At 43.1% G+C, this 24,322-nt stretch overlaps 1 protein-coding gene across 1 annotated transcript; it reads right to left on the bottom strand.

Moving 5' to 3' along the window:
- Window positions 1–234: 234 nt before the first annotated feature.
- cog6 (component of oligomeric golgi complex 6) lies at window positions 235–23,104 on the bottom strand. Its single transcript, XM_030777405.1, has 19 exons — window positions 22,959–23,104; window positions 22,352–22,495; window positions 22,116–22,187; window positions 21,886–21,944; window positions 13,651–13,762; window positions 13,267–13,349; window positions 12,801–12,871; window positions 12,188–12,281; window positions 10,698–10,826; window positions 9,376–9,467; window positions 8,695–8,759; window positions 8,156–8,247; window positions 7,771–7,888; window positions 6,133–6,264; window positions 5,655–5,822; window positions 4,637–4,744; window positions 2,322–2,375; window positions 2,109–2,188; window positions 235–539 (listed from the first exon to the last, which is right to left on the bottom strand). The coding sequence occupies exons 1-19, from the start codon at window positions 23,094–23,096 to the stop codon at window positions 392–394; spliced, it is 1,959 nt and encodes a 652-aa protein (XP_030633265.1). The 5' UTR covers window positions 23,097–23,104; the 3' UTR covers window positions 235–391.
- Window positions 23,105–24,322: the final 1,218 nt, after the last annotated feature.

Raw genomic sequence — 24,322 nt, 5'->3', positions numbered from 1 at the left:
GTGTGCAGACACGCACGCACGCACGCACACACACACACACACACACACACACACACACACCCCTTTCACGCAAAATACTCACGGCCACTTAAAATCCTTCTGCTGTTATAATTGAATGCAGGCTCTCTTCTTCATCTCACAACGAGAGGAAAAAAAAAAAAAAAAAAAAAAAAAAATGTTCAGAACAGCCTCCAGCTGCAAAAGTCAGAAATCTTCCCGCCACCAGGACACCCTTTATAGCTCAGTCTTTGACTCCCTTAATCCAACTTGAGAGTCCTTCTGTGGCCCGGAGGCTTACGATACAGTACGGCTTCCCCTGTCGTGGCTGATCTCTCAGACTACTCTCTCCTGAGGGTCTAGACGTCCACCTGACGTTCTTCAGATTAGCCTCTTAGGACAGGAGCGTCTTCACCTGCTGCGGAGATCGGTGCAGGATGGACTCTGGTTCTTTGTAGCCATTAGCGGAGTTAGTGACGGCCGCGTACACCTCTCCGTACGCTCGACACACCAGCTCAGTGGACTGCCTGAATATCTGCTCCCTGTAAGTGACACAGACAGTCAGCCTGATTCCCCAGGATGGGCCGTTTGTCACAGACAGTCAGCCTGATTCCCCAGCATGGGCCGTTGGTCTCTGTGTCTCGTGACGAGCCCTGACACTATTGCACTCTTATTATATTGTTGGAAACACATGCATTTAGAATCACTGCGCATACCTCTCAGCCAACAATTAGATACGCCTTGTTACAGCCGTAATTACTCTGAGTAAGCAAGCAAACTTGATTTGTATGACTAATCGGTTTTGATTATTCAAAGTGTTAATGAATGAATAATAGTTGATGCGTGCCCATAGGACCTAAATTGGTCAATGAGAGAAAAATAAACAGCAACAAGCAAACAAAACAAGAAAAAATGACAGGTGAGAGGGTCATTTTTATAATGTACATCTAGACACAGCTAGAAAAATGATGATCTGTAAAGCGTTTTGGGTTCTTGGTTGAGTGAATGTGGCCGACACTGGGAGAGCTCCACAACAGGGCTGACACCGCCCCCTACAGGTGCAGTTCCAGCAGCATGTCCCATATCAACAGGCCCACTTACATCTAGCCTCTAAATGTAAAGCCTTCACAGGCAAAAGAGCCATTTAAAGGCACAGACATATGTATTCCTTACATACAGATGTCCTTCGCTTCCAACCCTGCAAAATGCTGGATCCATATAGCATGCAGAGGGAAGAGCATGACGGCTCTGTGTTTGTGTGTGTGTGTGTGTGTGTGTGTGTGAGAGAGAGAGAGTGAGTGTGTGTGTGTGTGTGTGTGTGAGCGAGTGAACGTGGGAGCGAGCAAGCGAGTGAATGAGTAAATGTCCGTGTCCGTGAGGGGGAGGGGTTTCCAATCAAGCGATCCATCGCCATTAAGCCCTCCCTGAGCAGTGGGATCGTGCGTCTCACGTGTAAGAGCCTCCTCGTGTGTGGGAGAAAGAGGGGGGGGGGGGAGGGAGGGAGGAAGGGAGGTAGAGTGAGAAAGAGAGAGTTGGGAGGGGGAGGGGGAGAGAGAAATGGACCAGCGGCTAATTAATGGTGTCCAACCCATCAATGCTCCTATCTCCATTAATAGAGAGCATTAACCTGAGGGACAGTGAGTGCTCCTCAAGCCTGCTACATTTCCTGGGAAATGTGACTCAGAGAGAGCTGCTGCTCTTTCCAACAGCACAACCACGATGCTGTTAAAAGCCCATAACAGCTCTGCTTAAAAAAAAAAAACAAAAAAAAACAACACCTACAAACACACACATATACACACACACGCGCGCGCGCGCATGTGCGCGCGTGGTCCACAGCTTCACGTTCTCTTCAGGTGACGGTAGCTGTATCAATTTAAGAGCATTGTTCGAGGAATGATGGGAAGAACATATCTCAAATGAACTTAATGGAGAAGCCGCGGCCGTGGTTACGGTTGCCGTGTTGCTGAATGTCGGCATCGGGCTAAAAGATTAGCGTGGACTCCGTTCCTTCTGTGTTAGGTACATTGTCTCCTCATTGGAGTTTCTTATTTAATATCCTGTCGGGGATGATCGGATGTCTACGATAACTGGATGACTGAAATACTTACTTGATGGAGGCACTGAGAAGAAAGTTGAGCTGAGGCATCACTAGAGTGTCAGGGGAGGACAAGTATCGGTCGAACTGGACCTGTCAGCAGTGCCATAAACAATAAAGTGAATAAAACCAAAATTGAAAATTGGGTTGGGCTTTCTAAATAAAGGTGCAACACATAAAGGGAGAGAAAGGGAGAGAGAGAGAGAGAGAGAGAGAACAAACTCACCATTGCCGCTTTTAGCGATGAGCTGTCCATGCTGGGGAGGTTAGCCAGAGGGCCCTGTCAAAAAAAAGGCCCGCGAAAAACACAGGGTTACACAAACGCCAGGAAGGAGGATTTTTTTTTTTTTGAATGGAAAAATGATTTGATATCAACACCTCCAAATGTCTTTCTGCACCCAAACTGATGAGCGTTTAACTTAGCAAAAAAGTGTAAACTTTTTCAGCAGAAACGTGTGTGCAAATAGACGAGAGCAAAGAAGCAAAGAGAGAGGGAGAGGGAGAAAGAGAGACAGAGAGAGAGAGTGAGCAACGGAGAGGGAGAGAGAGAGAGAGAGAGAGAGAGAGAGAGAGAGAGGCGTCGAATTCTTCAGATTTTAATCCAGTGATTACTGTGGCCTGGCATGCTCCCAGCCTCTCAGGCCCTGCTAACCACACCACAACTGTAGACCGCACGACAAGACTCTGCTTAAAATAGGCGCAAAGAAAAAGAGAGAGAGAGAGCTGAGAGAGTGTTACTCAGAGAAGAAAAGAATGAGAGAGAGAGAGAGAGAGAGAGAGAAAGAGAGAGGGGGGGGGGGGAAATGGCGGGAGAGCAAAACAGGGCTAGGCGACATGAATGAAACCAAAGACGTAGTTTTCATATCGCCCGACTCCTTCACGAACGGCGTGTGTTTTTTTTATAGTTGCTATTCACAGGTGTAATGCAGTAGGAGTGGAGCTCGGTCTTTGGGTTCAGAGAGGGCTTTGACACAGCGACGCGGTTGTGCGCGCTCGGTGTTCCGTGTTAGCGCGACAGCAGGTGTTCGTCATACAGCAGCTTTAACATGGAGGAGTGTGGCAAAGACTTGGCACAGAGATGCCAAGATTTACAACACTATGCCAATGTCTCTTACTGCCTCACTCTCTGATAACACGCATACAAAACTCTCCCATCTCATGACTAACTTTGACTAATGCTACGTACGGACATTCTCCCCCTTAAAGCGTTTGACAAGCTAATGTTATTAATTAGTGGTTTATCTGACAACATGTAGTTCCCTTTGCCTGAGAGCTAACAAGTTCAGACATCGTTTTTTCATACAGGGTCATACTGGTTACAGCTACATCAAAGAATGACGTCACTGACCGACATCGGTCTGGGTAACTTGTCACATCTGTTAAGGCAAATGAATGACTTCTCTTAGCCCCACACATAAGAGCGATACAAGTAACTCTTAAGTCACATGCAGCTTACAGATCCTTCTAGAATTTTCCATGTCAAATAAACATACGCAAACGTACGCAAAACATACGCAAAAAAAAAAAAGGAAAAAATATATTCTGTGTTTTTGCTTGTTTACAACAACAGAAACACGGTAATGTTGTGAGTAAGTACTGAACTAAATGTGATTACATGGAGCTTTATACATGCAGTAATTCGATGGACACGAATAATTGGTTTTAAATCCACAGTCCTATTTTTACGTTCGAATATTTTCGATTTCAGACCATTTCCTTATGTGTGATGAACTTGAAAAAGACCTCTCTTTATTAATGAGAGCTAAACCATGGCGTAACCATAGTAACAGAGGGTCTAAAGAGAAGCCATGTAAACAATGGAGACTATTCCTGTAAAATGACAAAAAAAAAAAAAAAGGGAAAATGAGCTATTAGGACCAGAGGGATGGGCAGCTGAAGCAGATCTTCTCCTTTACTGTTAATACAATGGACTGAGCTCCCACAAAACATAGGACAAGCTTTACATTTGTTTTCTTCATGACCAAAAATAAAAGCTGTCAACCCCCCCCCCCCCCCCCCCCCAAAAAAAAAACCCCAGCTTTCTGTTCGTCCTGTCCTTGCACTTTAGGTTTACACTAATAAAGTAATGCATGAAATCACTAATAAATAAATGTTTTCCTGATAAACGCTGAGACCACGCTGAAAATACATTCACCCTATTTAACATACCTTTAGATGCTCTCAGTAATGCAGTACCATATAAAGTCAATTTACCCATCAGCTATTCTCTAAACCTGTACTGCTCATCAACAGTATGAGCAATGTCTGAGTTGCCTTGTTTGTGGTACGGCACAGCCGAGGGTCAAACTCCTAGGACACTTGGTCTCATCTGCTCAGCTACATAATGTTTTTGACATTGCTTTGGTAGTCTTCGGTACAATACCTCTTGAGACTGTTTCGGATGATTTGCTGTACCCAAAAACGACTGAGTGCTTCAGGCGTAGTTGTATATGATAAAGTCTGCCTGTCGGAAACTAGAGCAAGATGATGGGAAGAGACCGCAGTGGTGTGATTGGCTCTGATCGGTGGGAGTGGTGGTACCTGTTCTGAACTGTGCTGCTGTACAGAGTTGTAGATGTAACTCAGGCCCACTCTGGTTAAAACATAGGATGCCTGCTCATTGATCAGAGTGTCCAAGTGTGCCTCAATCTGAGAAATAGAGGATTAAAAGACAAAAAAAACAAAACAAAGACGTGAGCTCAACCCCGGATATGCAGACCCCTTTTTTTCAGCATAAAATATTTCTTTGGGAAAAAAAAAATAAAAAGGCTACTGGTATCAGACTGGTAAAAATCAAACTGGCATGCAGTCCCACGAACAAAGACACATTTTTATCTAATATCTGACTGAAGCTCAAATAAGGAAAATAAATAAATAAATAAATGAAAACTGTGAACGAGCACTAATGCCTTAGCCCATTTGTACTGTGTAGTATAATTATGTTATTTCTCCAGTGTTGAAGGCTTCATTGAATTAGAGGCAAGACCTTCTAAGCCTAACATAGACAGGCATGAAGCTGTTAATTCGTTTAAGACTGGCTGGGGTTAAGACCTCAAACACAGGTATATCTACTGGCAAAGGAAGAGATGGCAACATGATTTAATTTTGAATGATTGGTTGGTGATCAAATTGCATTTAACATTAAAAAAAGAAAAAAAAAAAAAAAAAAAAATATATATATATATATATATATATATATAAAATATGACCTATATCACTCACTGAACTTTAAAAGCGTATATTGGAGACACTAATAACAACTATGGATGTGAATAAAACCTAAACAAATATGAATATAGAAAAATGACTTCAGGCCAGACAACTTGTTACACATTCACAATAAAAAAAGTCCTTTTTTTATAACTTTGTGTGTTGACGAAACACTACATCTCATTGCAGTGTGAATTTATCTACCTCTTTAAGCACAGTTAGAGATAAACCATCACCCTAAAATGGAAGAAAGCCATTCATAGTATCTTGGAAGCTGGCATCTATTAAGTGACTTAAGTTTTTATTGCCACATTGGACAGTTCCTCAGCAGGGTGCTGACAAACAGTACCTGGAACTCAAGCATCTCCAGACGCTTGTCCGTGAACTCAAATAGTGCCAACGTGGTTTTCATCATGTAAAGGGAGTTAACCATGTAAGTGGCCATGTCTGCAGTGCCCAGGTTACTAGCAGACACTGTGCACAGCTGCAGCAGTGGGTCCAAGATACAGGACAGAACCTGAACACAGGGGTGGAGAGAGAGTTTATTGCATTATCATATGACAGATAAAAAGAGGAGGCAGAGATTAGATCAGCAGAAAACATGGGACAATAATGAGAATAGAGTCCACAGAGATTGAGAAACAGAGATATACATAGAATTAATATAAGATGTCTTTCTCTCTCTCCCTCTCTCTTTCTCCATGTACGTATAAAGGGGAGAGAGAGCACGAGAGGGAGACAGGGAAAGAGAGGGAGACAGGGAAAGAGAGGGAGAGGGAGAGACAGGGAAAGAGAGGGAGAGGGAGAGACAGGGAAAGAGGTGTCACCTGGGCAAAGTCTGCTTGGCGTGCGTCCAGAGGGATCACAGAGGAGTCGTGGGAGGCGAGCACCTCCCTGAGGAGAGACAGGGTCTGGGTGAGAGACGCGGTGGGGCCGAGATCAGGCGGCGGGAGCTCCACCTGGAAACGAGGACAACAAAAGAACACCTTTTGTTTACAGAGCCCCTCACTGTGTCAAGACTGTTTCCATCCTTCAGAATACAGAGGAGCATCTGGGGGGTGGGGGGGGGGGGGCAAGCTCCCTTATTTCACAACACCGCTTTACGTGTACGGTACACGTTATGTTGACGACAACATGGAATTTTTTTGAAGTGGAACAGGAAGCGTTTACTTAAAGAAGGTGACATGATGCGGTAAATGAAAAAAAACAAAAAACGGGGAAGGGTGATTAAATCTTGTGAGGTTTTTCGACCGTGTCGATACTCCGCCCGGGCAGGATGGCGCCCATTCGTCTTCATACTTGCCCTCTCAGTGGGTTGGTTAGCTGTTGATGGACGCTAATGTGACCAGAAGCTTTCGTCAAGCTCACCAGTGTTTAAATCGCTCGATAACTTGTCTGAAATGCTTGACCGCTGAAAAGCTTCATGCTGCTAACCATTAAGCGGTCAGTTCTTTAGCCCTCTCAGTAGCGCTAGTAAGACCTTGTACCTCACGTCCACTAATGGGACTGATTAGCGTTAGCCTGTGTTCCTGGTAGAGGCAGCTTCTGAGAAGGATGCGAAACATCCCTAAGCCTTGCCGATTTGATTAGCGTGGCGCTAAAGGGATAATTCCCTCAGAGGTGCAGAGGGCAGGTTGTCCTGTTGCTCCTATCGATTGCTTTGAACGTGTTAGGTCTCTGAGAGAGGCCTGCTCGTGTCCGGGGATATTTTGGCTTTAATTTGGCGCAAATCTGCTGTTATTCAAGCCTGGATTGCAAGAAACTGACACAGCGGCCAAATCTGAACGTGTTTACAAGGTTAGCGTCCTCCGGATATAGCTTTGTTGACGTTTAGGGTTTTGCAATAACACAGAGGGAGGATACACTGTATCTCGTAAAGGATTACGGCAGGAATTATAATTCATCCACTAGCAATTTTCAAGGTTCAGCACGTGAAATCGAGAGGACCTCAAGTACCAAAAACGAATAACTCCGTAATAACTGTTTTCGCCTGCGTCAAAAAACCCAAATGAATGCAAAGCAAAGAATCAAAGGGCACAACTGAAATCAACAGTGACCTTTTTATGCTGATGAACACTTCACAATGATTTGCAATAGAGTGCAATAGAATGCAAATCGTTTTGTTTTTTTTTATAATATTTATGTCTTTCCCACTTGTTTTGTTTTCATAGGTCAGGACATACCCCAGAAGACCTGGACTTTGTCTGGCATAGAAAATGTTTACTTTTTCTAAGGGCTCTTTAAGTCCAAAATGTTTTTTACCCATTGAGCATTCTATGTGTCTTCCACACGCGTGGAGAACAATTCAGCGAGATGACGTATTTTTCACACGGCAAAGTCAGTAGAGTACATAGGTCCTTATGAAATAAAGCTCACCTATCTGATGTATTTATCTGATATTTGGATAAATGTCGTGAAGAACAGACTAAAGGTCTTCTTTTCTGTTTTCTGTGTGTAAGGTTCACCTTGTCCATGAGGCGGCTGGCGTGTAGACTGAGGCTGTTGAAGAACATCTTCTTGCTGAGGACATGCATCTCCTCCATGGTGATGAGCAGAGAGGCCACACTGGTCCCAATGATGCCACTGGAGAACAGAGCACGCTATTACAATATGTACAGAAGCACCATTACCAGCCTGGCCAAAACAGAGTTTCGTATTTTTAATACTGGAAAGCAAGAATATATTATCAACTTAGCAACGTTGTTTAGAAGACGGGAGCACGAGCCGATGGTAAAAATAATAATAATAATAATAATAATAATAACCATCATATATCACTGAGTTTGCTATAGTTCATCACACAGAGCTTCTTTAAGTCTTGCTCTGGTGTGAGGACAGTCTGTTCAGTACCTAATGGTGTGGTGATAGAACTTCAGGAGATTGGAGAGTTTGTATAGTAGTACAGAACCCGGTTCTGCCACGATCACTTGCTCAATACGGACCTGATGGTCACACACACACAGACACGCACACGCACACACGCACACGCACACGCACACGCACACGCACACACACACACAGAGTTGTAAATGACCACAGTTAATTAAGAAAGCCAATCATGCTTGCTGAGAGCACTTACGAGAGTAACAAAAAAAGAAGCTTAAAATAAACAAATCACAAAAGGGCATTCCGCAAATCACTTCATGCTGTTCAAAAGGAAACGAGCGCTGAAACGAAATACTGCATTGACACTGATGACATTCTGGCAATGAAATTAATATATTCATGCTTTTTAAAGATGCTGAATAACATGTCACATGAACTAGTGAATTCAATTAAAGCAGCCAAGAACAATCCTAGGTCAGTTTCATCTGAAATTCAAATGATGCCCTATTCATCTAATGCAGATGTCCAGTATTCAGTGAGATGCCCTCCACCATCCCTCTGACCTTGAGTGGCCTGCAGACTCCCTCAGTGATGTGCCCCACCACCTCCTGCATGTTCTCCTCAACCCCTGCAGACAGAGTCAAACGCCGCTAAAAGCCACAGAACTCATTTAAGAGCCAACGCTCTCATATCTCAGCAGGTAAGGCCATAGGGGTTTTTTTTATTTTGCATAAGTAGATGTTTTTACATTTGGCCCGGATCTTTTCAATATCAGAGCGACTGCTGTGTGTCCTAAAAATGAAATGGCCTACATTTGGACCGTATGTTCTGTAAAAAATGGAAGGGAATGTAGTTAAAGCTAAAAAAAAAAAAGACAGTATGTTTCTTATGTAAAAAAAAAAGAGAGAAACATGTATGTGCTATGTTTTTAAATTACAGTAATTCCTCATTAAGTACGCAGTAGGTTATAAGGGAGAAGAGCGCTGTGTGAAGGGATACTGGTTGGCGCCTCTGTGTCCAGCTGAATACAAAATACAGCCTGATGCCCTTTTCAGAGAGGCCAGATTAGTTTCCTGATGCTGAGCAGCCATCTTGGCTCAGTCTGAACCTGGCTGCCTTGACATATGGCATTTACACATACACCTCACCGCGACTGGTTATACAAGAAGCAGGCTGCAGCACTGGCAACTCGGGTTGTAACGAAGGTTTGATTGGGCTGGGTTGGGTTGCGTTTGGGAGGGTACCTTGCAGCGTGACCTGTTTCAGTAAGGCCTCCAGATGTTCCTTCTCTGAGGCGGTGGCTTGGTGGAGCCAGGCCAACATGTCTCCAACATACCTGTTAGAGTGACAGAACATGTTTTAGATCTAACCAATGAACATACTCTACTCTAACAGCAACAGTCAGACTTCAGGCTGTGTGTGTGTGCATGTGCATGTGCGTGCGCGTGCGTGTGTTTGTATGTGTGTGTTTGTGTTTGTGTGCGTGTGTTTGTGTGTGTGTTTGTGTTTGTGTGCGTGTGTTTGTGTGTGTGTGTGTGCGTGTGTTTGTGTGTGTGTGTTTGTGTGTGTGTTTGTCTTTGTGTGTGTGTGTTTGTGTGTGTGTGTGTTTGTGTGTGTGTGTTTTTTTGTGTGTGTGTGTGTGTTTGTGTGGAGGGGGGGGTTCAGGCATGTATGAGAGCCATACAGTTATCTAAAAATCATACAGTGACCTATGACATAACCGATATTCATATATCATACACGGCCAAAAATTCCCCGTGCTTCATTTCACATTGTGAAAACATAACACCCTTACTCACAAGCCTGTTTTAGATTTAGACTATTAGTTTTCAGCCTAACGTTTGAAACATAGCGTCTTCCGTCGGTTGTAACGCGGGTCCCGAAACAACAGCAGATTATTACACAACGAGACAGTTCCCTGGCTAACGGAACTATATTAACTTCAAGTTCAATGAGCAGCAAAGGAAGTGACAAACTCGACGTTCTGAGAATCGGTGTCCAACCGAGCACCTCTGAGGTGACACGACATTTAAGCTCTAATCGACATTCTGCGAAGAAACCGATGTTCTCTAATCAGACCGTCAGCGTAGGGAGAGGAAAAAAGGTAACGCCACAGCGGGAGGTCGGTACAACTTGCAGCGAGGACGGATCCATAGATTTCAATTGCTAGGGCCCTTCCCTGAAGCAGTTGCTCGTGGGTTCCCTGAAGGGGTCAAGATTCTCTGAAAGAATCAGGTTGTCTTTAATGTGCTTAGTGCTTCAATTGGATTTGCGGTTTCCTGAGCCTCTGCAGAAACACGTGGTAAAAGCAATAGTTGGATTTGTGGGATGGCAGTTAAAATCTGGCACTCTGTGCATATCATAATGGAGTATGGAGTGGCTTTTAGCGCTAATCCACAATGCAGCCCCTAAAAATGACATGTAATTATTTGTAGAGTTCGAATTTATTTTTAGAGTTCTGAAAATGCCATCCACTTAGTTAGAGGAGGCACTGTTTGTGTTTGTATCTCTAATGGAGTAAGAGGCAGGAACGGAGAGGAAAACCCATATATGTCATGATTTGTACCTCAAAGGATCGTGAGAGTGCATTTCTATTGGTCGCGGAGTCCCACCCGGTCCACCCCGAGTCAGAGCGTCGATGAACCCCCGGACGACGGCGCTTCTCCTGGCCGTCCCAAACTCATCCAGAGTGTACCTGACCGAAGTGGACACACATAAAGAGAGAGAGAGAGAGAGAGAGAGAGGAAAAGAAAAGGTCTGACCCTTTGAGACAGGCCTCCAAAAAACACAGCAGAAAAACACTTGAGAGCGCCTTGGTCACAGACAGACAAAAACAATAGAAGGCCTGCACCAGCGAGCGAGGAAGTTTTGAAGGCGTGTTTTGATCTATGGGCTGCGAAAGAGCCAGGGCAGACTAAACAGTAGCGAGTGAAGCAGCCAGGACAGGGGGGAGAGGAGAAAGCTGGCTGAGATTACAGGAGCATTAGACCTGCCTCTTCCACTGACCTGACCTTGGGCTCCAAATGCCCACTCAAGGAAAAGGGGGGGATGGGAGGGGGCGAGAGAGAGAGAGAGAGAGAGACTTGTTTTGTTTTCACTGTAAGTGTGTTTTGCATTGGAAAAACCAAGGTAGCACTTAATCCCAATGAATGAGTTATTTTACAGCTCTTTCATTTCTTAACGTCCCCGGGAACATCCGGACCTCTTCCTTGTTGTTTAAAACGCCACAAATTTAGCATCCGAGTTGTTCTCGAATCGTACTGTCGAGGACGACTTTGACCCCGAAGTGTAAGAATTTTCAGGGACGACAACGAACATTATCCAGCGCCGCCAGCGTTACCAGCAACGCCAACATACTTCCACTTCTTTTTTTTTTTTTTTTTAAACCAGAAAGGTTACCAGGAAGCCAAAGAAGAACCCAAATATCTGAGTGTTTCCCACATCAGACATCATCTCTCATTGACTGAGCAATACTTGGATGTTTTCATTCTGCGCTGTACTCTCTGATAGGGGAAGTCTTTATCTCACCACAAACTGTGCATTTACATTCTCAGTCTACAGAAACAATACGATAGCAGCTGTCTCAGTCTCAGGAGCTCTCCTTCAAAAAAAAAGAGCAACTGCGGCCGCCTCTGATGTACGCGGCTCAGGCTCGCCGGGGTCTGACGTGACGTTAAGAGCACATAATAAAAAACAGATAAGGGTAAGAGGAAATGAGTTGAAACCGAAATTATTTTAAACGACGTATCGAGGGGCGAAGTGGCCTTCCAAACGCACACCTGTGGATTTATGCTGATGTTTCAGTGTTGTGTAAGTCAAGAATCATTTTTTTTTTTTTAACGGACTTGGAGCGCGTAGCCGTAGCTCAGAGGGCGATAGGAAAAAAAAGAGACAAGTTTGAAATTAGTGTGACACCAGGTGGCGAACTGGAGAAACTGCAGCCAAAGATCATAAACACAGTGTGGCTGTGGAATATTAGGGAAATAAACGGAATTAAAAAAAAAAGTGTGAGGAGAGAGTGAGAGTAAATGCGTGTGAGGTGATGAGACTGCTCACTTGTAAAGGACAGGCCGGTCCTGCAAAGCCTCCATGGCCTGACTCATCACAGGGGCAATGTCACAAGTCTCCTGAGTCAGTCCACGACACTCATCTAGACAGACAGGCAGAAAGAGAGACAGACAGGTAGACAGACAGACAGACAGACAGACAGACAGAGAGACAGACAGGTAGACAGACAGACAGAGAGACAGACAGGCAGAAAGACAGACAGAGAGACATACAGGCAGAGAGACAGACAGACAGGCACAGAAACAGACAGACAGATACAAAGAGACACAATCAGAGAGAGAGAGAGAAAGAAAGAAAGAAAGAAAGAAAGAAAGAAAGAAAGAAAGAAAGAAAGAAAGAAAGAAAAAAAGAAAATATTCTGTCAACAAATGGTAGCATCCTTTTACATTTGCAACAGAAAACGATGAAAATTTTTCCTGATTCCATGAGCAGATCTAACATTTCTGCTAACGGCACGACTGGCGCAATCCGTCTCTTGAGCAGTCGTTTCAGTAATGTTTGACCCTTTGAGTGTAGAGAGAGAGAGTGTGTGTGTGTGTGTGTGGGTGTGTGTGTGCGTGTGTGTGTGTGTGTGGAGAGCAGTGCAGTGTGGAGTTCTCACTCTGTGCCCAGCGGTACAGCTGCTCATACGCCGTCTCCTGCAACACTGCCATCTGTTCCATGATCTCCAACCTAAGGACAGAAAAGGGCACAGTAGTACAGGACTGCTGCCTGCCAGAGTCTCAGGGACATCGATGCATCAGGCATCTAATTCGTCTACAAAACTTTCCGTTCAGTTTACAGTTAAAAGACCTACAGCTCCTTAGTGCATTTTTCACCGTGTAAACACATTTTTGGAGATTGCTGATGTTTACTACCGGTGATAAGACAACTAAAACAGGTCATGTAGAGTTCATATTCTTAGGGACAGGCACATTTTTATTCATAATCACAGACTGTAAACGTGTTTTCCAGCGTAAATGACTCAGTGTTGTCCCATATGGTTAGCAGCGAGGGGTTGAAAAGTACACTGTAGTGTTTGAGGCAATGCTGTGTCATTTCTCTCGCGCTCTCTCTCTCTCTCTTACCCTGCTGTTTGCTGGTTTGTCCTCAGTAGAACCTTCACATCTTCATGTATCTGCTTCACTCGACACAGAGCTTTAAAAAAGTCCTGTGTAATGTAGAGAGAGAGAGAGGGGGGAAAAAAAAACTCTCTGTATGTTCTCACTAAACCCACCATATGTGGTATAGCAATCTAGACGGAGAGTTCATTATTCTCCATCATCCTAGGTTACTGTGACATGTTCTACACAAGGTGCTCCGTTAACCAACACTGCTACTGAAATAGAGCTTTTTAAGTGCATCATGAACCAGGAATGCTGGTCAGAACTTGTATTAAGCTGCGGATGTGAGCCCCGGCATATTGAGAGTTTTCGGGTTCGGGGGGGGGGGGGGGGGGTTGGGAAGGTTACCTCGGTGATCGGAGCGTCTCGAGAGCAGCGCAGAGTGGCCATCTCTTCGCTGCTCAGCTGGAATTTCCCCAAGAACGCTTGGGCTACCTGGGCTCGCACCTCCAGACGGTGACTAAGACAGAAGAACGTGAGCACATACACACACACACGCACGCACGCACACACATACACGCACGCACGCACAAAACACATGTATGTTCAATATTTGTGACATGCTTTGCACGCACACAAAACTTCATTGTTTGTGACACATTTATTACAACACACAATGTATTACTAACATATAAACTGTGACTGATATCTGCATATGCAGTCAAAAAACAATCTTAGTGTCTGGATGAATGATTGAGAGCACTACTATTTTTAGTTTAAAAAATGAGCCTAGTTGAGAGGAGAAAGCAGCTCGTGTTTAATTTTTCAAGTCAACACTAGATGGCAGTCATGCCCCCTATAGACGAAAGGGTTTTTTTTCCCCTGACATTTATGCATTGCTGTTTTGAAGTTGAAATAAACATTGTTTCGGCAAGATATCAGATACGATTTAAAATGGGGCGATGGAAAGAACGAGTAAACATGAAAAATAAATGAGAAAAAAGCCCGAGGCCGTTTTGGATCAGGACGGCTATCAGCACGTTTATCTTTACTATCTATCAGTATCGCCTCCCCTGTTCTAACACAATGGTGACCATGGCAACAGGCCTCCTCAGGGAGGGAACTCACTCCTGCTCCATGGGATTATTGAAATGGGCCCCTTTTTTCCTCTCTGTCTCTGTCTCTCTCTTTCTTTCTTTCTTTCTCTTTTTTTTTTTTTTTTTTCTTCTCTGTCCTCTCCCGCCCATAACCACCTAGTTTGCGGCAACACATTCGTGTCAGTGATTAAAGGCGCGACAAATCAATCGGATAATGTACCTTTTTTTTTTTTTGTAAAGAGGAGGGGTTGAGAGTCATTTCTGCGCTTTAAAAAGAGATTCGCTTTAATAATTATTTTCGGTATGCAGTCCTACTGAATAGCCCTGCTTATTCTTCTCTACTCTTACTGTGTACTTTTCTCCACAGAGAAGAGATAAATGTAAAGCACACAGCAAAACTCACCCTCAAAGTAGAGAGACATCCCTAAATAAATAAATAAAATAAAAGACAATCCATAACATTCATATATCTTTCTCTCAGACCAACTGGTTTCTTTTGCACGCTCCCTCGGAGAGGAGGGAGAAGACAAATGAAGAGAAAGAAGGAGAGAAACCTCGAAAAGAGAAGAACAAAAAAAAAAAAGATTCTCCCTCACGGTATTGACACAGTTGAAAAATTCATGAGTTAACTTAATGTCTCGTCTCGCAGTCATATTCATAGATGTGATGCAACGCACTGCAGTAACAATGGCTTCGGCTGCGTAAGGCTGACTCCACGCAAACGCCCGTTTCGCGGGCTCAACGTCGTCTAACGTTTCTCATGTGTCGCACGTTCGGCCACTCAGATCACACTCCGGAAAAATGTAATATCCAGCTAATGCCACCCAGCTAATGTCTCATTCTGCCATTAGTAAACCGTGTTCGATTAGCCCGCGGCCAGTCTCCTACAGCCGTCTCCACATGAATTCTATAGGATTTGACCCTCAAACCTTATTGTTATTCTCCTCACTGCTTTATGCCAGTAATGAGTACACTGTGATGACATTTGACAAACACAGTGAGGTAACCTGAAGGTGTGGAGAGGATGTGTTCGTTCGCGTGTTCTTTTGTCACAAACACATCCTCTTTTTTTTTCCCCCTTCCCTCTTTGTAAGAATAGCGTATGATTCTTATTCCTCCCTAAGGGTTGGAACTGGGCATTCCTGAACTTGCACAAACAGTGGTCTCGCAGGGAAATACCTTGCCTCTAGCCTTCGCGCTAACAATGGGAACACCTTTAGACAGGTATCGTGTGGCTGTCCGCCACCCAGGCCTTCCCTGGCTAAGAACACTCATCTCCTCTGTCGGGTCGGCTAGTAAATGTCATCGCGGGACGTAAATCACCGCTTAGAGACGGCGGAGCTGTAAAAGCGCTCCAGACCGTGGATGGGTTGGGGGGGGACAGCTTCTTAAAAAGCTTTCTTAAAAAATCCTATGCTATCTCGTTTACTGCCGTACCAGCTGCAGCTACCCGGGACTGCCAGTCAAAAGGAATATTCCGGCATCTTGTGTGGATAAACCGAATGTGTTTTGATAAGCACAGGCGACATCAAAATATGCTGTTTCATATTTCACTCGGTACAAACATTTGACAGTTGAGGTTGTACAGGTGTTTATTGGTACTGTTAAAATGTATATTGGATTATACTATGTGCTTTCATGAACTGGAAATCTGGGGGACTGTTAGGAAAATGTCATCAGCTAATAGTAAAAAAACAAAACAAAACACACTACACACCACTGTGTGTTTGTAATTATATAAGCTCGTTCTGATAAACTTCCTTCAATATCAGCGGTCTCCATAAAACTCATTATAAATTGCCTTGTAAGTCATCTATGTTTGAATAATTAATGGTCAAAATGATAAGAAAACCAAAGCAATCAAATGGTACCTCTTTTCTCCTCCCAACCTAACCCTCGAAATACTCAATTCTAGAGCTGTGTAAACTCTGGTGATGCAAACGCAGAAGGTTAATCAATCTGTCTACCTTAGGAATGAAAGAGGTAAATACTATCAGGAAGCAAGACTGGGCATTTAATGGACTCATATTGGCTTTCTTAATTATCGGCCATCGTTTACAACTGGGCGCGTGTATGTGTATGTGTGCGTGTGTGTTCCTGTGTGACTGTCAAACCCCTGAAGTCCCAGTTTAATTAATAGAGTCAGATAAAGAGTGGCTTTACATTCCATGCCAGTCCAACAGTGGTACTAATATCACTGCTAAAAGCCTGTCTTCAAACGTGACTAGACTTTGTTATCCATAAAACAACTGAAAAGAGAGCAGATTCTACAGAACGGAACAAACTTTTCCAGAACATACTGTACAGAGCAGATTTTTTTCCTGAACCCAAAATATCTTGTCTGCATAATGTTAAATTAAACAAGAGAAGAAGAAGAAAAAAAAGAAAAGATTGAGTAATCTTTGAACCGCACCCATACGAGCCTGCAATGTTACTGGATGCCAAAATATATGTCATTTTCTGAAGGCCCTCGAATCTTTCCAGACATAAACAACGAGGAGACATGAATGAATCACAATGAATTCTGGTCTTCATCATCGGCCTGACTCTTTTTAACCGCTCTCCAGTACTTCAGAGGCATGTGGGTCAATCATCCATTCAAATCTGAGCGGAGGTTTCAAAGGACGCTGCGGAGATTTGGCTCTCGTAAAGTGATTAGTTAGCCATGCACTGATGATCATGAAACACCGTCAGAGCTCCGGTCATTGGATCAACAAAGACGCATTCACATGCAAACGCTGATTTTCAACAAGCAGCTTCTTCTTCACAGAGCGTTTGCGTCATCTTATGATTTAATCACAGAGCAATAAGCAATCAAACGATTCAGACGCCGAACTTGAAGCGAACTTTTTGGCTTTTTTTGAGAAGGACAGATGTGAAAACTGATTGTTTAGTAAAAAGAAGAAAAAAAAACAGCAGAGGCGATTGAAATATGACACTCCAAAATTCCCTGGTTGACAGACAGCAAAAAATTTCTTTCTGACACAAACAGCACATACACAGAATGTCTAGTTGTTAGGCCGGGGGCATCACGGCATTGGGGAAAGCTTGGAATACATTTCCACATCTCTTCTTACGCTTGACTGAGCTTGGTTTTCATGCATCCCCCAATTGGAAATGTCCACGGAATAAAGAGGAGGGGAATTTTGGCGTCTGCTCTCTTCCACCCAACATGATGAAATATCCTCTGACCGCTCATCCATAGGCTGAACAAAGTTATCTTTCCTCAAACGTTTTCTCCCCTGTCTCCAATACCAATCCAATTATTCATCCTGACAGGTCCACACATGTCCCTGGTGGAGTATCTTCTACTCTGTCGGAATCGTTGAGTTAAGCCGATAAACGGTTTCTAACGCGTGTTGGACCAACCCTGCCGAATACGAACGACGAAGCAGCCGGGGATGGAGACGTCGCCTCTTCCCGATTCTTTGAGAAGATTCGCTTCGCCGATTAAAGCTCTCCTGTCAAGAGGGAGTCGGCCCGTCAGAACGGGGCGACGGCGTCTGGCGAAGAGCAGAATCTGTACGGTAAACATGGCTCAGGACAGGTGTTCTGTGTCACCTTTCAATGACAGAAATGACAAGCCTCTAATTTTACCCCACTGACAACTCCTCTCAATGGGACCAGCACCCACACAATGACGCTGAAAAGTCAAGAGAGCTGGAGACCGGTGGAAAGCTGTATCACCTCAGCTGGTGTTGTTTGTATGTCCCTGCTGTCCTTTGTTAGGTTTTAAAATGAGACAAGGTACCACGGTTTTCCTTTGGGACACATTAACACTAAATGCCAACAAATGACAAAGTGACGTTGACTGATAGGTTCATGTCAAACCACAAGAGATGAAAAGTGCACTCTCATCAAACAGATACTAAGCTTTTGATGAGATCAAGAGCGTCTGTAAAGCTACTGGGATCTACGTAAGCTGACAGGCTGTTTTTGGATGGGAAAAAAAACCATCTCTGCCAAAAGATTTGGAAAATGTCTAATCAAAGCACCAGCTTAATACCAAAAAAATCTCCATTAAATCCTACTTCAGAATATTTCAGGAACATAATAATATCTTCTCCGAAGTTCAATGAAGCTGAATCACTAGCTGAATTCTTGAATGTGGCTCTCTTGGTATCAGTTGAATAGACCGCAATCCTTTCCTGCAGAGTTTGGTCCTAACTTGGTGCATCCTTTTCAACTCATCTAGTTATTAGGCTCTTGATTTAAATAATTTAGATATGCCAAGGCAGTGATTTAAAATGTTGGAAAGGAAAGCTTGCAGAGACAACTGACTGGGAAAAAAATGGGTCAACGTAATTGGTTATGACAAAAACCGGTACCTGGGGCATCTCCACATGCTCATAATTTTTGTCCTGATTGGCTGACTCGCTATTTGTCTTATATTCTAAGACGGCGGCAAGGTTCAGTGAGGGGTCGGTTTCCAGAACGATCTTTATTCGGAGAATGCAAATGAAATGCGGCCGGCTGTTAATATTTGATAGCCGTCCTCTGCTGAGTTGGGGGCGTGGCTTTGACGGCCATGCGTCTTCCACAGCCGTCCCCTGGGGGCAAGTGTGGTCGAGCAAGGTTAAAACTGGCTGGGTGGGCACAGTCCCATCTGGCTAGGACCGCGGTAGACGAGTGGATTGAACCGTCACCGAGAGAAGTGTCAATAGACCAATTACCTTAAATAACGTTCAAGACAATGCAGAGACCTCAGAATTTATGCTGCACCTATTTTGCCTCAGTTGGATAAAAAGTCTAAAACTGGCAGGTCATATGTCTGATGAACCCCCCCGGTGTTGACCCTCTCTGTCCCTAACCATATCCCTGATTGGCTCGGCCCGTTCCTCTGTAGATGTCACCTTCTAGTCGGGGAAGTGCCGGCGGAGCATGTAGACACCAGCTGTACATCACAGCTGTCAACCTCTCCATTCGCCAGTGTCACCACACCCCAGAGTGCCGTTTCAACAAGGTCAACGAGAGACAGAACCTCCAGTGCTGAAACAACAGGGGCCAGTTCCCCTTTGTCCCCTCTCTTTCAATCTCGCTTTCTTCCCCGTTCTCTCTCTCTCTCTCTCTCTCTCTCCCTCTCCCTCTCTCTCTCTCTCTCTCTCTCTCTGTGCTGTGTCAGTGGTCCGTCGAGGAAGACGCTCCGCTGATCATTTCCGTCACGTCGTCGTCAGGCTTTCCTCCAAATCAATTCTTTCCAAATGAGTTTTATTGGCAGCTCCTCAATGTCTACAAGCTACAGCGACGCGCCGGGGAGGGGGTCGTAAATCGAAAGCCGCGCGCGTGGTGGGCGGGAGTGGATACGTGAGGTCTGGGCGGATGAATTCAACACGCTCGCTGGCTTTTTGTGCCGTCGAAATCGCGATAGGAGCGCATCAGATAGGTCAGCGTTCAGAGACCGGCGTCGTAATGAAACACAAAACACGGTCGCAGATTCTAAACTCCATTACCCAAACCGGCTTTCAGAGATACTGTTGTTTTTCTTTTTCCCGAACGCGTCCCCATTGTCTCTGTTTCATTATAACACACTGGTTATTTGGTAATTACAAACGAGAAGCAAAACAAAGATACGCGAATACTAATTACAATCTCTGCACCTCGCGTTGAAACTGGGATAACATATTCCAGCAGATTTATGAATCTTTCATCAGGCCTCATCAAAAGTTGAACTTCCTGCTCCTCGACTAGCGTTTTTTTCATAACTCTTAAGATCTAAAAATACAAAAAAAAAAGGAACGCTGTAGTCAGTAAACTCGCACAAATGAAACTGTACGCATTGCAGGGCTTAAGAAGAGCTCCGTGCTTCTATTTTTTGATCTTCCAAAAATAAATGCTGAAAAAGACACAGTGCCCTGTATCTACATGTTGTTGAAAAGCCGATTTGTCTGTACTAGCCGAGGTACTCACCTCTCTTTTAGCCAAAATATTCACCTCTTATATCAGATGTTCACAGCACAGTTTAACCACATATTATATCAGCATGACTGCTTAAGTACTGTTACAAGCAAAAGTGTGAAAAATATTGAGTCAGTTATTGAAGATCAGACTGTACAACTAACGTGGGGATCGTTACACAGAGCAGAATGGGTTTACTGGGATCCAGCGTCACAGTGAGTTTCTCGGCACTACACCCTCAGGAGCTGAACTTTTTATGCTGAAACCGATCTAGGTTGAGTGTAGAGTTCTAAGAAAAACATCGAATTGTTGCAGGGTCTCGTAAATATTTAGTAAATATTTGGGTGTTCAGTATAATTAGGCCTAAAAAAAAAATGGAACAATTACAAGCAAAAATAAATACAAAAAGTAAAATATCATCTGTGCTGTGACTTTTGAATCTCTAATTTAAGTATGTTTTTCCCTCACATGTTTGGCAGGAGGTAATTAGACTTAATAGGGAACAAACTGTACCTTGAAAACAATGGGGTACACTAATTAAGAAATATGTGACTAAGAATAAATAAAAAAAAAAAAAAAACAAGAGAGAAGATTACAGGTCGCCATGGTAATGTTTCAAACATGCTCATGCGAAAACTGCATGTTTTTCCATTTCAAATAGAGCTTCAGCACGCCAAGACAATGCTGTGTTTAACTGCCAGTGATTTACACATCAAGTGAGAGTCACTAGCTTTTCCAGGCACACCACGACTCAACCAGTTCTAGTCTGTTTATTCCAGTTTAACCAGTAATAGGCCCGCCATACACCGCTGAAAAGTTGGTCTTGACAAGAACTGATCTATGTTCATGTATAGCTGTCTCCTAATGCAAGTCCTTGGTGCTGTAAAGACATCTACAGCTTGCTTGATACACTGAACCAATGCGCTCAGCACTCTCTCTTAATGCCGGACAGTAAGAAGAAAATCTGTGATATGTGATAAACCTGTTGGATATTTTGAAGGCGAGACAAGATGCAGTGAAACAAAATTTAAAGTTTCAGCGTAGCTTTGACTGTATGTGCTGCAAGTGTACACTTTGAAAATGAATGGACTCTCTTTGGTTGTATTCTTAGTGATGATACTGGATATGATGATTACGGATATGATAGATTTGCTGCATTCCTCTTTTTACTAACCATCATACCTCAACATGTTTTGACCAAAACATGCGTTTACAAACAGCTGTCTTTTTTTTTATAACCCAGGTATTGCCATGCAACGGATGTACTTTTCCTTTTCTGTACCAAATCTTTTACTGCTAACTACTACTACTACTACTACTACTACTACTACTACTTGTATACTCTCAATCAGGATTGTTTCCCCTGGAGTGTTTTACATGGGTTGTGTTTCTTTCTGCAGTTCTCTGCTCATCCCACCCTCATTATATCATCATGCACTCGGTCTACACATCATAGACTTGTGTGCAAGTAATGTTAGAGTAATCCCCTGCTCTTTGCCCGTCCGTCAGTTTTCTAGCCTTTGAGAATCTTGGCTGTTCTAATATTGCAGTCCTTTGGAATATGTTTCTAATGAAATCAGATTGTGATGATGATGATGAAAGAATATAAAACCGCTCTCTCTTACGCCATCACAAAAAAATGTTTACTCACTTTTCTCCTTGCAGTTTGTTAGTTTTCACAATTAAGTCCTGTGTTTGTTCTTTGGCAGCCTGGTAAAACACACAATGTCATTACTTACTTGTTTAAAATGAATGCTTCAGCAAAGTTTCTGAAGAGACTGAACCATAAGGAATTAAGAACTATAAAGACGATGACAATGTTTTGATTGAAAGTTTCACACAAAAGTGATGGACAGCAGTTACTGAAATACAACTAATTACCTTCAACCTGCTTGTCATTTCTTCACAACAGGTGCTCATGGCCTGGACATCTTCATGTATACTCTCAAGTTCCTTAAAGAACAAAAGACACAATAAATAATTGAATGTATGCACTTAGGTATACAGATCTACAGCGACTGCAAGTGTGCATCTACTAAAATGGAATGTTTTTAAATTCTAATTTACTACTGTTAGATTAGTAATTAAAAACGTGGGGGTCGTTTTCATGCACTTACTTCTTTCACATCTTTAAACAGTCTTACAAATTCCTCGTTGATGGCCAGGCTACGTTTCTCAATGTCACCACGAAGGTTCCTACGAGTCCGAAGACTGTTTTCAGTGAAGAAAACTGACAGAGACTTCAACGCTTCGAGCATCTCCTGCGAGATAAAAGCAAAAACGCTGTCAGACACTTGGTAAATGCTGCTAGTTGTGCACTGATTCCTGTCTCTTCGTGAACGTACTGACGGCCAGATTCAAACTACAACGGCAGGCTGTAGGTTACTCTGCAGTCGATACTAAATTCTTAATTTGCACTTCAAAATGTTTTCAGGAAAATTACGGTTCCGCTCGGTCAACTATGTGACAACATGCATGGAACGGATGGAAGCAATAAATATTTCAGACAGTCTGTCAAGCAATTTATAAACAATGCAGTTGAGGAAATTATCAACATTAAAGCAGAAATGAGTCGACCGTAGCGATGTATGACATTGTGGGCAAAGTTACTAGGCAAATAAAAATTATATCAAGCATATAATTTGCAACTTGGCTACAAATGTTGTACATTGATAGTGCTAACGCGCTAGCCTTCATCATCAATGGGAACAAGTCATTACTAACCTTATCATTATCCAACCTGGTTTCCAAAATTTTATTAAGTTTTCTTGATAGCGGGTTATTGGGCTGCGAAGGAGCATTGCTGCTGCTTTGGACAATGCTGGAGCTATCTGTTGGAATCTCTACTTTGCTGTCTGCCATTAGCAACACCTTTCCACGTCAACTACCAGGAAACTGTTTTGAGCGCCGTGAATTACTTTCCGTGGTGAAACACAGCATTCGAAACGTAGTTCTGCAACACAAAAGCAAAAAATACATTTCTAATTTCTGAGTAATGATTTTACTAAAAGACCCTCCATGTGCCAAGATACATGTGTTCTTTCAATACATGCGTTCACTTTCAATAATTATAAGGCGTATAATGTGAGGAGTAGAGCAACGCGTACAAATTACACACACACACACACACACACACACACACACACACACACACACCATGTGTATATAGATAGATAGATAGATAGATAGATAGATAGATAGATAGATAGATAGATAGATAGATAGATAGATAGATAGATAGTACCGGTATGTGTTTATTTAAGTGGGATTTCTTTTTCAAAGTGCATTCTTTATATGTTATCTTCATAGCTACTCCTCTGAGTGTCACTGAACATGAAAATGCTATAGCTCCAACAATTATACATCAGAATGTATTTCACATAAAAATTTAAACCTATTAATTTATATGATTAATGTTCGTTATTACACATATCCTTGCCTCAGCAACGATGTAAACAGCATATTCAATAAAACTATTTCAGGTCTAGCGCCATGACCTTGAGAAAGAATAGAATAGAGCCTTGACACAATGTAATCTCATTCACAACCGATGTTGGGGAAACATGGCCAATGATTGAATTCACACCTATGAATTCACTCTGGGGAGATGGAAAGCAGAAGAACTACAAGGTTATGACTTTCCCAGGTAGCCTTCAATATGGTGCCTTTCTGAATTATTCACCTCTGTGTCTCCTTCGCTTAGGTGCACATTGCCCCGCATCCGCTCCCTGCTTTATCTCAAACGCTCGACAAACACCATCACCACGCACTTTTCATCAGCTTTACTGAAAATTGCTTGCTGTTCCAGGCCTGTTGTTTCGTGCACGGCTCCCTTGCATTTTTGGCGGTCTATCAAAAGCTCCGACAGAGCAGATGGTATCCTAAAATCATTCTGACTTCACAGAGATGAGGGGATTATGTAATTTACTGGCAAGGAAGTTGAAGATAAGTATGCTCATAACATCATGAAACTTGACTGAAATGGTTGTTATTTTTAATAACAGTATTTGATATTAAATAAGATGAAAAATACATCATAAGTTACTTTTTTAAAGAGCTTAAAATACATATTTGTCAGATATCTAACC

Source organism: Chanos chanos, chromosome 6 (genome assembly GCF_902362185.1).
Source record: "Chanos chanos chromosome 6, fChaCha1.1, whole genome shotgun sequence".
In the NCBI taxonomy this organism is placed as follows: domain Eukaryota; kingdom Metazoa; phylum Chordata; class Actinopteri; order Gonorynchiformes; family Chanidae; genus Chanos; species Chanos chanos.
The sequence above is the reverse complement of the archived record's forward strand: the minus strand, read 5'-3'. Positions and strand labels throughout refer to the sequence as shown.